Source organism: Alligator mississippiensis, chromosome 4 (assembly GCF_030867095.1).
Source record: "Alligator mississippiensis isolate rAllMis1 chromosome 4, rAllMis1, whole genome shotgun sequence".
Taxonomy (NCBI): Eukaryota; Metazoa; Chordata; order Crocodylia; family Alligatoridae; genus Alligator; species Alligator mississippiensis.
In genome coordinates, this window is record NC_081827.1 from 130,979,136 (window position 1) to 130,992,699 (window position 13,564).

Genomic DNA, 13,564 nt, shown 5'->3' on the forward strand with positions numbered 1-13,564 from the left:
TGAAGAAAGGGCCAGCTTTGAATTCCATTGTTCCACGGCTAGGGGTACTAGAAGTGGCTGAGGAGGAGTCCTAGAATCCGGTGGCTAGTTTTGGAGTTTGTCAACACTTGGAACTTCCTTTTCATAGGTAATGTGGATGTTTCAGAATTTGTTTTGGTTTGAAATTGAACAAAACCAATTAAAAAAAAAATCCCCCCCAGAGGTTTTCAAATTGTTTTGAAAAAAAATTGAAATAAAAAAATGAAATTTCTGCTTTTTCTGAAAATAAATTTTAAATACAATTTTGTTTTAATTTTTCACAGAACATTTCATGAGAATTGATATTATTTTGCAAAATTATTCAGTTTAATAGTAACAATATTTTTGTTACAGAAAACAGTTGAGACTTTTTGTTTTCTGTCTCTAGCCAGAAATTCTACTGCACAATGTATGGTGCCTGGCAGCCAGAAGAAGCATCTCATTTGCACAGATCCTGGGGATCTTCGGGCTGAGACAAAATTATTTGCAGTCTAAAATAAGAAATTATAAAAATGTGTAATTTCTCAAAATTCCATACTTTCTCCTTTTCTTCTAGGTATAAATGTATGTAAAAGTCCAACAGTGTATCTTATTATACATGTTTCTTTATGGCATTCCTGAGTTGCATATCTGTTTCTTATGTGCTCTATTTAGTGTTTCAGTTTCAGTAAGGGCTATAGTTTGCCCTGTCTCTATGTGCAGAATTCTCACAAAAATAGTATACTGTCTCAAATTTATTTATATACTTAATGTTCCCATGCTACTCCCAGGTCAGCTTCCTTCATAGAAACAGAGCCAAACAGTAGCACCAACTGGCCAATACAGACGAGCACGCACATGCCTCTTGCAGCGTCTCAAAGCCCTTTGAGACGCTGCAAGAGGCATGTGAGGGAACAAAAAAGCATTCCCCATGCTGCAAATGTGCAGCATGGGGGCAAAATTAGACCCCTGGATATCCAGGGGTCAAAAAATATCCCACGGAAAAAAAGCAGGTCAGGGTGGACTGTGCCTTGAAGCAACCAGAGGCTTGGGTCCTCCACAGAGACATTCTGGTGGCCAGCCACAGCATCTCATGGTTGGCCCTCGCCCTGGTGCTGAAACATGCTGCCTGCCCATGCAGAGCAGGCAGCATGACAATTGCAGGGAGCTGGACCTGGGCTCTGTGCTGGTCAGTAGGGGATGGGAGGGGCTGGAGGAGGGAACCATGGAGGGACCCCTGCTGGCCCCATTGCCTGCCTGCCCCTGAGCCACCCCCCGATGGCTGCCCCGCCCAGACCCATCCCCCGTCTGCCCATGAGCTTCCCCATCGCTGTCCTGCCGGGCCCTAGCATCCTGGCAAAAAAACCAAAGAAAAGCCCCACACTCACTGGCACAGCCCTCCCACACAGCACAGGGTAGTGGAGGGCAGTCAGAATTGGCCCCAGCTGCCTAGCACCCACACTGCCACTGCCTCATTGTGTAGGTGCAGCCCAGGTCAGCAGGGCGCTGCACGGCTCTGCGTGCTGTCTCGGGTAGCTGGGGCCACTCGGGCTGAGTGGTGCTGGGTCCCAGGTGACAGCCACAGCAGCCCCAGCTGCCTGACAGCTTGCGGAGCCACGCAACATCCTGCCAAACCAAGCTACACCTATGCGATGGGGCAGTGGCAGTGCGGGTGCCAGGTGGCCCAGGCCAGTTCCCACTGCCCTCCACTTCCCTGTGCTGTGTGGGAGGACTCTGCCGGTGAGTGCGGGGCATTTTTCTATTTTTATATCATTGCCAGAATGCTGGGGCTGGGCACGTAACAATGGGGGAGCTCGTGGGCAGGTGGGGGCTGGGGCTGGTGGGGGTCGCCCCATGGTTCCCTCCCCCCTCCTCCAGACCCCCAACCCCTACATACCAGCCATGAGGCCCCAGTGATCTTGATTGCTGCTGTTCCTGCCAGTTAGTGCGGGGCTTTTTTTTTTTTTAAGTGCTGGGAGGCTGGGACTGTGTGGGGCAGCCATTGGGGGAGGGGGCTGGGGGTGCAAATGGGGGCTGGGGCTGGGTGGGGCAGCCATCGGGAAGTCTGGGGGTGCAAATGGGGGCTGGGGCTGGGCGGGGCAGCCATTGGGGGTCTGGGGTTGCAAGTCAGGGGTGACGCCGGGCACGGGACCCATCTGTGGAACTGGGGGAACACGCGGGGGTGGGGCACATGGGCCCTGAGGTGGGGGTGGTAGCCCCTGCGGGGGGGGGGAGGCCATAGCCCCTGGGGGGGGGCAGTCCATCATCTGTGCAGGGGGTCTGTGCCCTGCAGGGGACAGGGGACCCAACCCTCCTGAGCAGCCCCACCCCCCACAGTCTCCCCATGATCCACCCACAGCCACACACATCCTCCCACCCTTCTTCTCACCCCCGTTCTACAAACCCTACATCCCCCCAGCACACAACCCGTGTGCTTAGCTGCCAGATAGGATGAGACCTGCTGGCAGGAGCTGTGGCTGCAGGGGCAGCTGTCCTCACATCCTGGTTAGTGAAGGGGTCACAGGGAGCTCTAACTGCTCTGTGGTAAAACCAAAGGCAAACAGCAAAACATAGGTATTTAGAATTAATTTTATTATGATGATAGAGACACTGGTAGGCTTCCAAATTGCTTTAACACTGTAGATATATCAATAAAACATTGCCTAACTGATCGCTGTCTCTCTGTCTCGCTCTGTCTTTATACATAATGGTCTTTTGTTTTAATTGTGGAGGAACATGGATTTTAGGGTATTTTACACAGTGACTTTGGGATTTTTTATCAGGGATTTTTCAGTTTTCAAATAGGGAACACCAGAATTCCTGCTAGGGAGGCAAGTGGCAGGACCCATGCAGAGGAGCCTGCTCAGAGCTAGCACCTTGGGCCCAGTTGGAGGCTGACCTCCTGGCCAGTTGGGACCAGGAGGACATGCTTTGACAGTTCAAAGCAGACCACTACATTGGGAACATCTTCTGGGCAATAACTGCCCAGATGGCCAGGCAGGGAGGGATGTAGCCTGTTAAGTAGATAATAAGAAAAGCTTTTAGTGCCTTAAGCAGATACATCTTATTCAGTTGTTTATCTGCAGTGGGTTAGAGTCGGAACATCCAGTTAGTAATACTTTCCAAAATGTCTCTCTCAAAGTTTGCACCTCTAATTAAAACATGAAATACAAAACAATAAATTCACCTTACTTATTGATGGAAATGTTAGGCATTGTACAACGGCATAATGATTTGTCAAAGATTCAAAAATTAAAAAAATATTATGCAAATGTTTCAATAGCTATGAGATTAGATTAATTTCCAAATTAACTGCAGATGAATATGCATTCATTTTCATAGAGAACCTAGTGAGGATTTTTTTTTCTTAAATCAATGGTTCAGGCTTTTTGAAATTATTTTGCTGTGTTTTTTAAGTATCCCTAATATTTAATATGTTTTTAAATAAAACGTATTAAGAAAAATAATAAGAATTATATTAAAAGATTTGAAAGGGCTTCCTTCAGATTAATTTCAGTATGAGATGTGTATAGGTTAGAAAGTTGCTGATTTAAATTAATGGTTAACATGGAAATTTGTGACAAAAATTTGTTATTTTTGTTTTGTATGACAAAACAAAAAAGGCAGGGTATTTAAAAGGCAGAGGGCACTTTATGGGATTTGGCTCAGTGCCTTATTCTGTACATAATAAAAACAAGGGGAATTTTACCACTACCTCAGAAATAAGAGGATCAGGCAGAGTACTGTGTACAATATTCAGCACCAAGAAGGCCTCTACATTTGCCCTAAACTTATCATTTGTGTTATAACATGTTAGACTTAGGGCAGAAAGGAACACTCCACTCACCAGCACACTCACATCTGTTCTTGCACAGATTCCGTAGGCATTTATATATATATAGATATAGATCTCTCTCTCTCTCTCTCTCTCTCTCTCTCTCTCTATATCAAAATCAGTCAGCACATTTATTTCAGTCAATCTCACTGCTTTGATCCTCTATACTAAACCTACCAGCATTCTTCTGTCTTTTATACAGTCAGGATCTTCTATACAAAATAGGCCCTAATTCTTCATGTGCTTAACTGTATACAATAAGAGTAGGTAGCATGAAAATTTAAGATTGTCTGTAAATCATGGTAGGAACAGGATTTGTAAGGTCAACCAAAGTGTGTAAAAACAGCAAAAATTAGCTATTTTAGTCATGTCCTAATCTAAGTAAGAAGTGAGTTTTGCTGGGATGAAGGGAGAAGATAAATGTAGCAAGTACTACCTGGGTATGGAATGAAAATAAAAAACTGAGCTGCAAACTCATCAAAAACAGAGTTGTTAATTGAAAATCTGACAGACCTGTAACTGCAGCAGTGCTTCAGATTGCTACTATAATAAATGTCACTGTACATTTAGAGTAATTTGCTAATTTGCCTAAGTAACACCCACAGACAGCAACATGACATAAATACATTAGTGGAAGCAACAACTATAACCAGCTCATACAGGTTCTTGGCTTCTAGATGGATGGATCAGATGAGCTGGAAAAGATTTAGAAAACAGAATAGAAATGGAATTGTTAACAGTACCATGGCATGCAATTTCCTTCTGTTTGTCAAGGATACTAGTATTGCTGTACCTAGTTAATAGATGCTCATATATGTAGGTCCACTTTAGCTACAATATCAACGTCTGTGTGTGTGTGCATGTGCACATGCAACCTGTGTGTGTGCATGCACGTGCATGTGTGTGAGCATGCATGTGCATGTGCATGCACACACACAGGTTGATAATGTAGCTGGGACATGGGATATTTACGAGTGGTGATCCCTGATTTTAAGTACAGGATCCAGCTGGGAATATTGTTTGGAGGTTGGTAGGAATTTTCTGTTGCAGTGCAGATGTCATGCAACGCATCTGAGTGTGCACACGTGGATTACCTGGGGGTTCTCACTTCTTTACAGTGCATGCCCCAAGCCAGTTGTTGAGTAGTGTTCACTGATTTGATTTACCTATCTAGTTAACATTATTTGCTGCAAATGTTCCCACAATGTGGGGTGTTTATTGCATGTAGTCACAGCAGGCTCCTAATACGTAAACATTTCCTAGGGTATGTGTGTGTAATTTTATTCTTGACTTTTTAGGACAGACCTAATGACAGATGTGCATTTGTGTCTTTTCTTTTGCCCTGTAACTCAGTGGCTAGGGCACTGCGTGGAGATCTTGGGGGCTTGAACCAATTACTCGCTTCCTTCTTCCATGCTCCTTTTGAAGCTAAGCCACTAACATAGTCCTTGGGGGGAAAAAAAGATGGTGAGCAAGCAGGGGAAGCAGCTTTTGCCTCATTGGGAGCAATGGCCCTGGCTAGAACACCAGGTGTCTTCATTCCAAATCTCCACTGAGCCACGCATCTTCTGGCTTACTCACTTCCTTCTGCCCCACATATCTCCCTCTTGTCAGCTTCAAAAGGAGAATGCTGTGCTAGGAAGTTTGAGAGACCCAGTTCAAAGCCTCAGAGTGAATGGGAACTCAGAACCCATGCCCTGCAGCTTCCTAGGTGAGTGCCCTAGGCACTCAGCTATTTGCAGGGAAAGTTGAGAGTTCCCCAACTCCCAGCGGGCCCAAACATAGTCACCCATGTCTGCAGGTCTGCCTGCCCAGGAATAGAATATCTCTGGCTACGTAAGTACCAATAATGCCCTGTAGATGGCCAGGAAAGAATAGAATGCCACCTTAAAAGAACTGGTGTTGATTATCAAGAGTTGTGCCCAATGCCCTTTAAACCCAAACCCTGTCCTCTTGATAAATCATACCTGTAAGGAATACCAAATACATTTTACTGAAGACCTGTCCATTTTAAGGTTAAGAATTAATGTCAGGTGACCACATGTGATCCTATGCAAGTGAAGAGTCAACTTCTGACCTTGGAGGCATGAGTGTCATACCCAATTAAGGCAATGAGGGCTACAGTTATGGATCTCAGTCTTTTAAATGCCTAAGAGGTTATATAGTACAGTACTCGTATGAGTTTCTTTTTTGTATCTGAAACTGAAAGAAAACTAAGATTTGCTGTTTTTCATTATTTTAGGTAGCCTTCCATATGAATACAAGATTGTAATAGCAGGAAATCATGAACTGACCTTTGACCAAGAGTTCATGGCAGACTTAATCAAGCAGGACTTTTACTACTTCCCATCTGTATCTAAGCTGAAGCCAGAGAGCTATGAAAATGTACAGTCTCTTCTAACAAATTGCATCTATCTTCAGGACTCTGAAGTGACAGTGAGGGGATTCAGAATATATGGCTCCCCTTGGTAAGCAGCCCTTTAACATAAATAAACAAAATAGCATTGATTGCTGTTGCATCAGCTATTTCATACCTGTCAGCCATAACTGGATTATTATATTCCTAACCAAATTGTATTCACTTTTATAAACTTTTTTTCTTATATTGTAGCTAATCTTCTGTGTGGCAAAATGTCTGACTGCATTTGAGTGTGGATCATTAAATACATAACAGGACAAGATTGTGTGTTCTTCACTTACTCAAGAGTGATCCATTGAAATAACTTACGTAGTTTTAACTTGGTACACAGAAAACACTTTTCTACAATCGAATATGTTATATATATATGCAACTTAATTTTAGTGGACAATATATTCTTGAGAGTTTCAGTCCTGTGGATGATATTTAAAATTCAGTGTTCTGCATATTCAGTTCTACATTATATAGTTGATGGAGCGATGATTTCAGTTTTTGTGGTGTGGGGTTTTTATTGTTCTTAGTTTAGTTTAGAACTAGAACTGCTAGACTTCTACGTGTTGTTTTACTTTATAGATTCATAGCTTTCATCAAAAGGCTGGCTAGCTTCTGGAATAAAATGAGCTTTTATCAAAAGAAATCAGTGGCCAAATAATCCTTTCCAGATTCACTATGCTGCATGTGCCAGCTTCCACTATGCTGCCACTTGAAACATTTTGACCATGGCAGAAGCAGAACTGTGGTCCAATGGCTTCCAAAGCACTGGCTCCAACTATATCAGCCAAGGGAGAAACAGTAGTTAGCAGTTGGGGCAGTTGTTGGCACACTTTCAATTTAACACTTGCTAAGTGCAGTTAAAATGCAAGCAGGGAGATTCGTGACATTGCAGTGTTATCTCCTTTCAGGTAAGGGTTCTTTCCTAACACAAACTAACTTTAATATGTCACAATATGCCAGTGATTTGCATTCATTGCAAGTGAGTATGTGACAAGGCCCTGAACTATGTTGTCATCTGAACTTCCACCTCACCCCTTCAAGTGATCCCTACATGTCATGCTGCTGAATGTGTGTGTGGAAGCTTACAACTTCGTTATATATGTAGTAGATATGATGAGCAGAATATACACATTTTAAAGAAAATACATTGAATTTTAAAAGGTAGGTTTTGGGTGGAATCTGTTTTTCTTCCTTTTTAAAAATCACATCAGGCTAGAATGTAGCAAACAAGTTGTCAGACCTGATGCATATACCCCAATGTGAATTCTCAGTGTGAATAAACTGTGAAATCTATTGAAAATTTTTTAAACGAAAATTGGCATTTTCCCATTTGAATGCTTGAGCTGGGTGTTAATTTCCCCAAGCTTATTATTCTACATTTATCTACATTAAATTGCATCCCACTTAAATACGCCCTTCTCTCTTATATCTCCAATCTTTCTGTTTTTTCAACCTCCACACCTGCTGTGTTGCAGTTCATCTTAATCTTGTGTCTACTGTATGTTCAATGAATGTACAATTTACTTCTTTTCCAAATTATTAAGGAAGATATTAAATGGTATCAGTCCCAATATTAACTTCTATAGAATGCCACTTGGCACCTCTTCCCAGTTTGATGTTCAACTGTAAATACAGTAATTATGCTCTGTTTACAATATGTCTGGCAACTGAGTATCTTCAGTACAATGTTCCTAACCAAGCACCATATTTCCAATGTCAGTAATAATTTCCCAGGCAGTAAGGCACCAAAAGTCTCATTAAAGACTAGTTAAATACAAGATAAATTAAATGAAAACAAAATTGTACCTATAAAGTAACAGTAAGTAGAGCCTTAAGGAAAACATTTGAATTTCCTGTACCTGAGCTAATCTGTAAAAACTGTTTGGGAAAATTTTCTTACCCATGAACTCCTAAACAATGTTACTACAAATGTAAATCTAATGCATTCCCATTGTTCATTGACTTTTTAATTTTGCTCATTTTCTAAAGGTAGTATTTTGTGGTATGCTCTTTCTTTTATAAAACCATGTTGATTTACGTTCATTCATCCTATTACTATGCTTTTAGGTTCTAATGTATTGGTTTCTTCCATAGACAGGTCTTGGCCATATGGTTCGAACTTGTCAACTAAGTTGTATGGTGTTGTTGTCTGAGGTGCTGGTCCAGCCTGCTATGGGGCAAAATTTGCTGAGGGCTTGTTCCACTTTGTGCTGGAGGGCAGAGGTCACCGATGATGAAACCTTAGCCAGGAAGCCTGATAACAGGTGATGAGAGGACCACAACCTCATTTGTAGGAATATGACAAAGGGTCAGTGTAACAGCATCAAATATTGGTGGTGTTAAAAAAGGCATATTGTGAGTACAACTGAGGAACCCACTGGTTCTCTGGAAACTCTCTCATTGGTATATAGTCTATGAAACTGTGACTGGAATTCAAGGTCCCACATCCCACGCTTCCTGGTTTCCCTGGAAGAGTGTCCCTGGAGGGTGCAAGGAGCTTTTGCTGGAAAGGTGCTTCCTCTGTTGGAACTTACGCCTCCCTCTACCAGCTCTGCCAAATGAGACCTTAAATTGTTGTTCCAGCCTAAACAACATTTTTTTTTTTATGGAATGATAATCTCATCTTCTGTATTGACTTGTGTCCTCTCCAGTAGGAAAAAAAATAATTTCTTATTTTGGGAAAATGGAGAATGTGTGTCACGTCTCCTGGCTTTATGTTCCTACCCATGTCATGGAATCCCTGTCTCGTTGCCCTTTTGCAAAAATGAGTATAATTACGCTTACCTTTTGAGGTAGGTGTAGTTAATTAATGTTTGGAAAGTGCTTAGAGAAGGTGACAGGTGCTAGAGAACATGGATTAATTTTTTTGGGTTTGCCTTCATTAGACTCTAATTACTCTATCCTTGTCTATAAGTGTTCCATCCAGGAAGAGCACACACCAACTGCTGAAACTTCCTTAGCCTGACGAAGGGTTTTTATAGATTCATAGATTCATAGATGTTAGGGTCGGAAGGGACCTCAATAGATCATCGAGTCCGACCCCCTGCATAGGCAGGAAAGAGTGCTGGGTCTAGATGACCCCAGCTAGATGGTTATCCAACCTCCTCTTGAAGACCCCCAGGGTAGGGGAGAGCACCACCTCCCTTGGGAGCCCGTTCCAGACCTTGGCCACTCTGACTGTGAAGAAGTTCTTCCTAATGTCCAGTCTAAATCTGCTCTCTGCTAGCTTGTGGCCATTATTTCTTGTAACCCCCTGGGGCGCCTTGGTGAATAAATACTCACCAATTCCCTTCTGTGCCCCTGCGATGAACTTATAGGCAGCCACAAGGTCGCCTCTCAACCTTCTCTTGCGGAGGCTGAAACGGTCCAGTTTCTCTAGTCTCTCCTTGTAGGGCTTGGTCTGCAGGCCCTTAACCATATGAGTGGCCCTTCTCTGGACCCTCTCCAGGTTATCCACATCCCTCTTGAATTGTGGCGCTCAGCATTGTATGCAGTACTCCAACTGCGGTCTGACCAGTGCCCGATAGAGGGGAAGTATCTCCTCCTTGAACCTATTCATCATGCATCTGCTGATGCACGATAAAGTGCCATTGGCTTTTCTGATGGCTTCGTCACAGTGCCAACTCATGTTCATCTTGGAGTCCACTAGGACTCCAAGACCCCTTTCCACTTCCGTGTCACCCAGCAGGTCATTCCCTAGGCTGTAGGTGTGCTGGACATTTTTCCTCCCTAGGTGCAGCACTTTGCATTTCTCCTTGTTGAACTGCATTCTGTTGTTTTCTGCCCATTTGTCCAACCTGTCCAGGTCTGCTTGCAGCTGTTCCCTGCCCTCCAGCATGTCCACTTCTCCCCATAGCTTTGTGTCATCTGCAAACTTGGACAGAGTACATTTGACTCCCTCGTCCAAGTCGCTGATGAAGACATTAAAGAGTATCGGTCCAAGGACGGAGCCCTGCGGGACCCCACTGCTCACACCCTTCCAGGTTGAAGCCGACCCATCCACCACGACTCTCTGGGTGCGACCCTCCAGCCAATTTGCCACCCACTGGACTGTGTAGTCATCCAAGTCACAGCCTCTTAACTTGTTCACCAGTATGGGGTGGGATACCGTATCGAAGGCCTTCCTGAAGTCTAAGTATACGACATCCACCCCTCCTCCTGTGTCCAGGCGTTTCGTAACCTGGTCATAAAAAGAGACTAGATTGGTCAGGCACGATCTGCCTGCCATGTAGCCGTGCTGGTTTCCCCTCAGCATAATTTGTCCTGCTGGGCTCTTGCATATGTGAGCCTTGATAATTTTTTCAAAGACTTTGCCAAGGATGGAGGTAAGACTGACTGGCCTATAGTTGCCCGGGTCCTCCTTCCTCCCCTTCTTGAAAATGGGGACCACATTGGCCCTTTTCCAGTCCTCTGGACTAACTAAATAGTTATTAAGCAAGCTTTTGAACCTGAAAGCTTGCTTAATAACTATTCTCCAACTATTTGGGTTGGTCTAATAAAAGATATCAAATTAACCCAAGGAACCTTGTCTGCCCATGTCCTTAGACCAACACGGCTACAACCTAAACCACTGCAGAATAAAGTTGTATTTTTGCTAAAGTTTTTTTTTTTAGTTTCAAAACAAACTATGAAAGCTTGAGTAGTTTGTGTATATTGCCAGTCAATATGTACCATTTGTTTGCATTTAATATTTTTAGTAGCACTTGAGTACTCTGACCTTCTGTGTAAACCAACAGTCTATCTTTGTTCCTAATTACAAAGAAAATAAAGTCCTGCCGCTTACATCAAAATCAATGCCAAGCTCATATTGACCTTAAAGGTGCAAGATTGTGGCCTTTATTAGTAACACAAAATTTTAACTGTCTTAAATATAATACAGAATAACTAACAATCAGGAAAAAGCCATTTTGAATGCATGCCCTTAAAATGTCAATACTTAACATATTCTTACTCTCATAAGTGCATCTCCAGTATCTCTTCAATGAGTTGAAACTTAAAAAGGAATCCTACCAAAAGTGGAAACTTGATCATATTACTATGAAACAGTATGAAAGTACTGCACAGGCATGCAGGAAGAAAATCAGGAAGGCTAAGGCACAATTTGAGATGTAACTGGCAAAGGAATTATACAAGTATGTCAGAAATACAAGGAAGACCAAAGAAACCATAGGTGCTTTTACTGAATGCAGAAAGCAACCAAGTTATGGATGATACAGAGAAGGCTGAAGTATCCTTTTTTACTTCAGTTTTCACAAATAGGGTCAACTACAAACAGAATTGGCAGCAAAGGTAATGTTGAAGGCAAACAGCCTAATGTAGTGGAGGAACGGTTTTGGGATTACTTAGATAAAGTAGATGCTTTTAAGTCAGCTGGGCTGGATGGGATGGACCCTATAGTACTAAAGGCTGAGGTAATTTCAGAGCCATTGGCTCATCTTTGAGAACTCATGGAAGTCAAATGAGGTCCTGGATAAATGGAAGATAAGTAGCTATTCGTAAGAAAGAAAATAAGGAGGTTCTAGGGAATTACAGACCAGCCAGTCTGAATTTGACATCTGGAAAGATCATGGAACAGGTCCTCCAGAAATCTGTTTCAAAGGATCCGGAGGAGAACAAATTGATCAGGAAAAGCCAGCATGGATTCATCAAGAGCAAGTCATGCCTGACCAACTTAATTTTTTTCTATGATAAGAAGACAGGCTTTTTAGACAAGGGGAAAACAGTGGGTTTGATATACCTTGATTTTAGCAAGGATTTTGACACTCTCCCATTATGTTCTCCTTAACAAGTTAAGGATAAAATCATTGTAAGGTTCATCTCATGCTCAGTGAGTAGTTGTCAGTGGCTCGTTGTCGAATTGAGAGGAAGTATCAAATGAGTCTGTATTGGATCTGGTATTGTTTAATATCTTTATTAATGATTTGGAGGATCAGATTAAGTGCATGTTTAACAAATTTGTGGATGATATCAAGTTGGGTGGAGTTGTAGACACGCCAGGGTATAAACTAGTGTACTCTTATTTAAAAAAAAAAAAGGCCAACAGCATCCTAGGTTATACTAACAAGAGTGCCACTTGCAAATCAAGGGAAGTAATTCTTCTGCTCTATTCAGTGCCATAAGACCTCACCTGAAATACTATGTTCAGTTTTGGACTGATGCTTTGAAAAAAATGTGGAGATATTAGAAAGAATCCAGAGGTGGATGCATTTGTACATGCATTTCCCAACACTTCTGTACATTGCATGTGTGATCCTAGACATTACTATAACTTTTTTTCTGCTACACAAGGTTTCTGTAGTATTTAGCTGAAATATGTCTTAAGCTAAATAGGCACAGGGTTATTACATGGTGTTTTCCATGCTAATATAGTTAATGAACACGCAAGTTTCTGATAAGAATTGGGTTTCTTGGAGATTTCTTGATAAAACATCTGTAAAGCAGTGAATGATAACTTTTCTCATTATATCTAGTCCCCTAATGTTGCCACAAAATTGTGACATGGAGCTTCATCTAGACCAGAACAGTGCTATGCTATTTTCAGCTTCAGTGTAATTTCCCCCTCACATTTTAGGCTATTTCCTTCACATTTTATGGTATTTTCAGCCCAAATGTGAGTTTCCATCGCATTTGATTTACTTATCATCAGATATCATCGATCATAGAAAGCCCAGTTGTGGCAGTAGGTTATCTATTTTAGAGAGGAAAACAAAAGGCCCGGGGGGGGGGAATAAGCCCAGTGTAACCACTAAAGCCCTGTCATGCCCCCATTCCACTCTGTAATGCTCTAAGTGGGGTGCTAATGAACTTAAATCCTGATCCTGCCATGTAGTATGGCAAGAAAATGCTTTACATCATTTCCCTAACCCATTTTCTCTCTTTTCTCTCTCTGTGGAAAATGGGAAGTTCATTATTCTAGATAAGCTATTGCTTTAGGTCAGGGCAGTCCAACTTCTGGACAGCAAGTCCCCACTGCTGCAAAGGCATCTCAGCTCCCCCCATTTCACTGCCCATACAGAGTGAAGGACTCCACTCTCTCCCTCCTCCCATCTTGCATCATGTACGCAGTTCAAGCGGCTCAATTCTCTTGTGTACCATAAGCAAACTGGCTTTCCCTGCAGTCAATCCTGCTTTGCCCAACCACACATATAGCATAAGCAGCCTGGCTTTCCCTGGCTGTACATATAGCAGGAGCAGCCTGATTCCCTTGCTTGCATGTAGAGAGACAGGAACATAACCTCTCTTTTGCCCACGTGTGCATCATTAGCAACCTAGCCCCTCTGCTGCACAGGTATCCCAGCTGTTCCTTTGCTACATGCCTT

The 13,564-nt window shown here is 42.6% G+C and overlaps 1 protein-coding gene across 13 annotated transcripts in view; it reads left to right on the top strand.

Annotated features, from left to right (window-relative positions):
* Window positions 1-13,564, top strand: part of MPPED1 (metallophosphoesterase domain containing 1) — a 94,074-nt gene that overhangs the window by 48,096 nt on the left and 32,414 nt on the right. For all 13 annotated transcript variants that reach the window (XR_002092020.2, XM_059726632.1, XM_059726634.1 and 10 more), the window contains one exon: window positions 6,075-6,300. Coding sequence is in view for 12 of the 13 variants with exons in the window: in XM_059726632.1 (XP_059582615.1) it covers window positions 6,075-6,300 (226 nt within the window). In the remaining variant the exon portion in view is untranslated. The remainder of the gene's footprint in view (window positions 1-6,074; window positions 6,301-13,564) is intronic.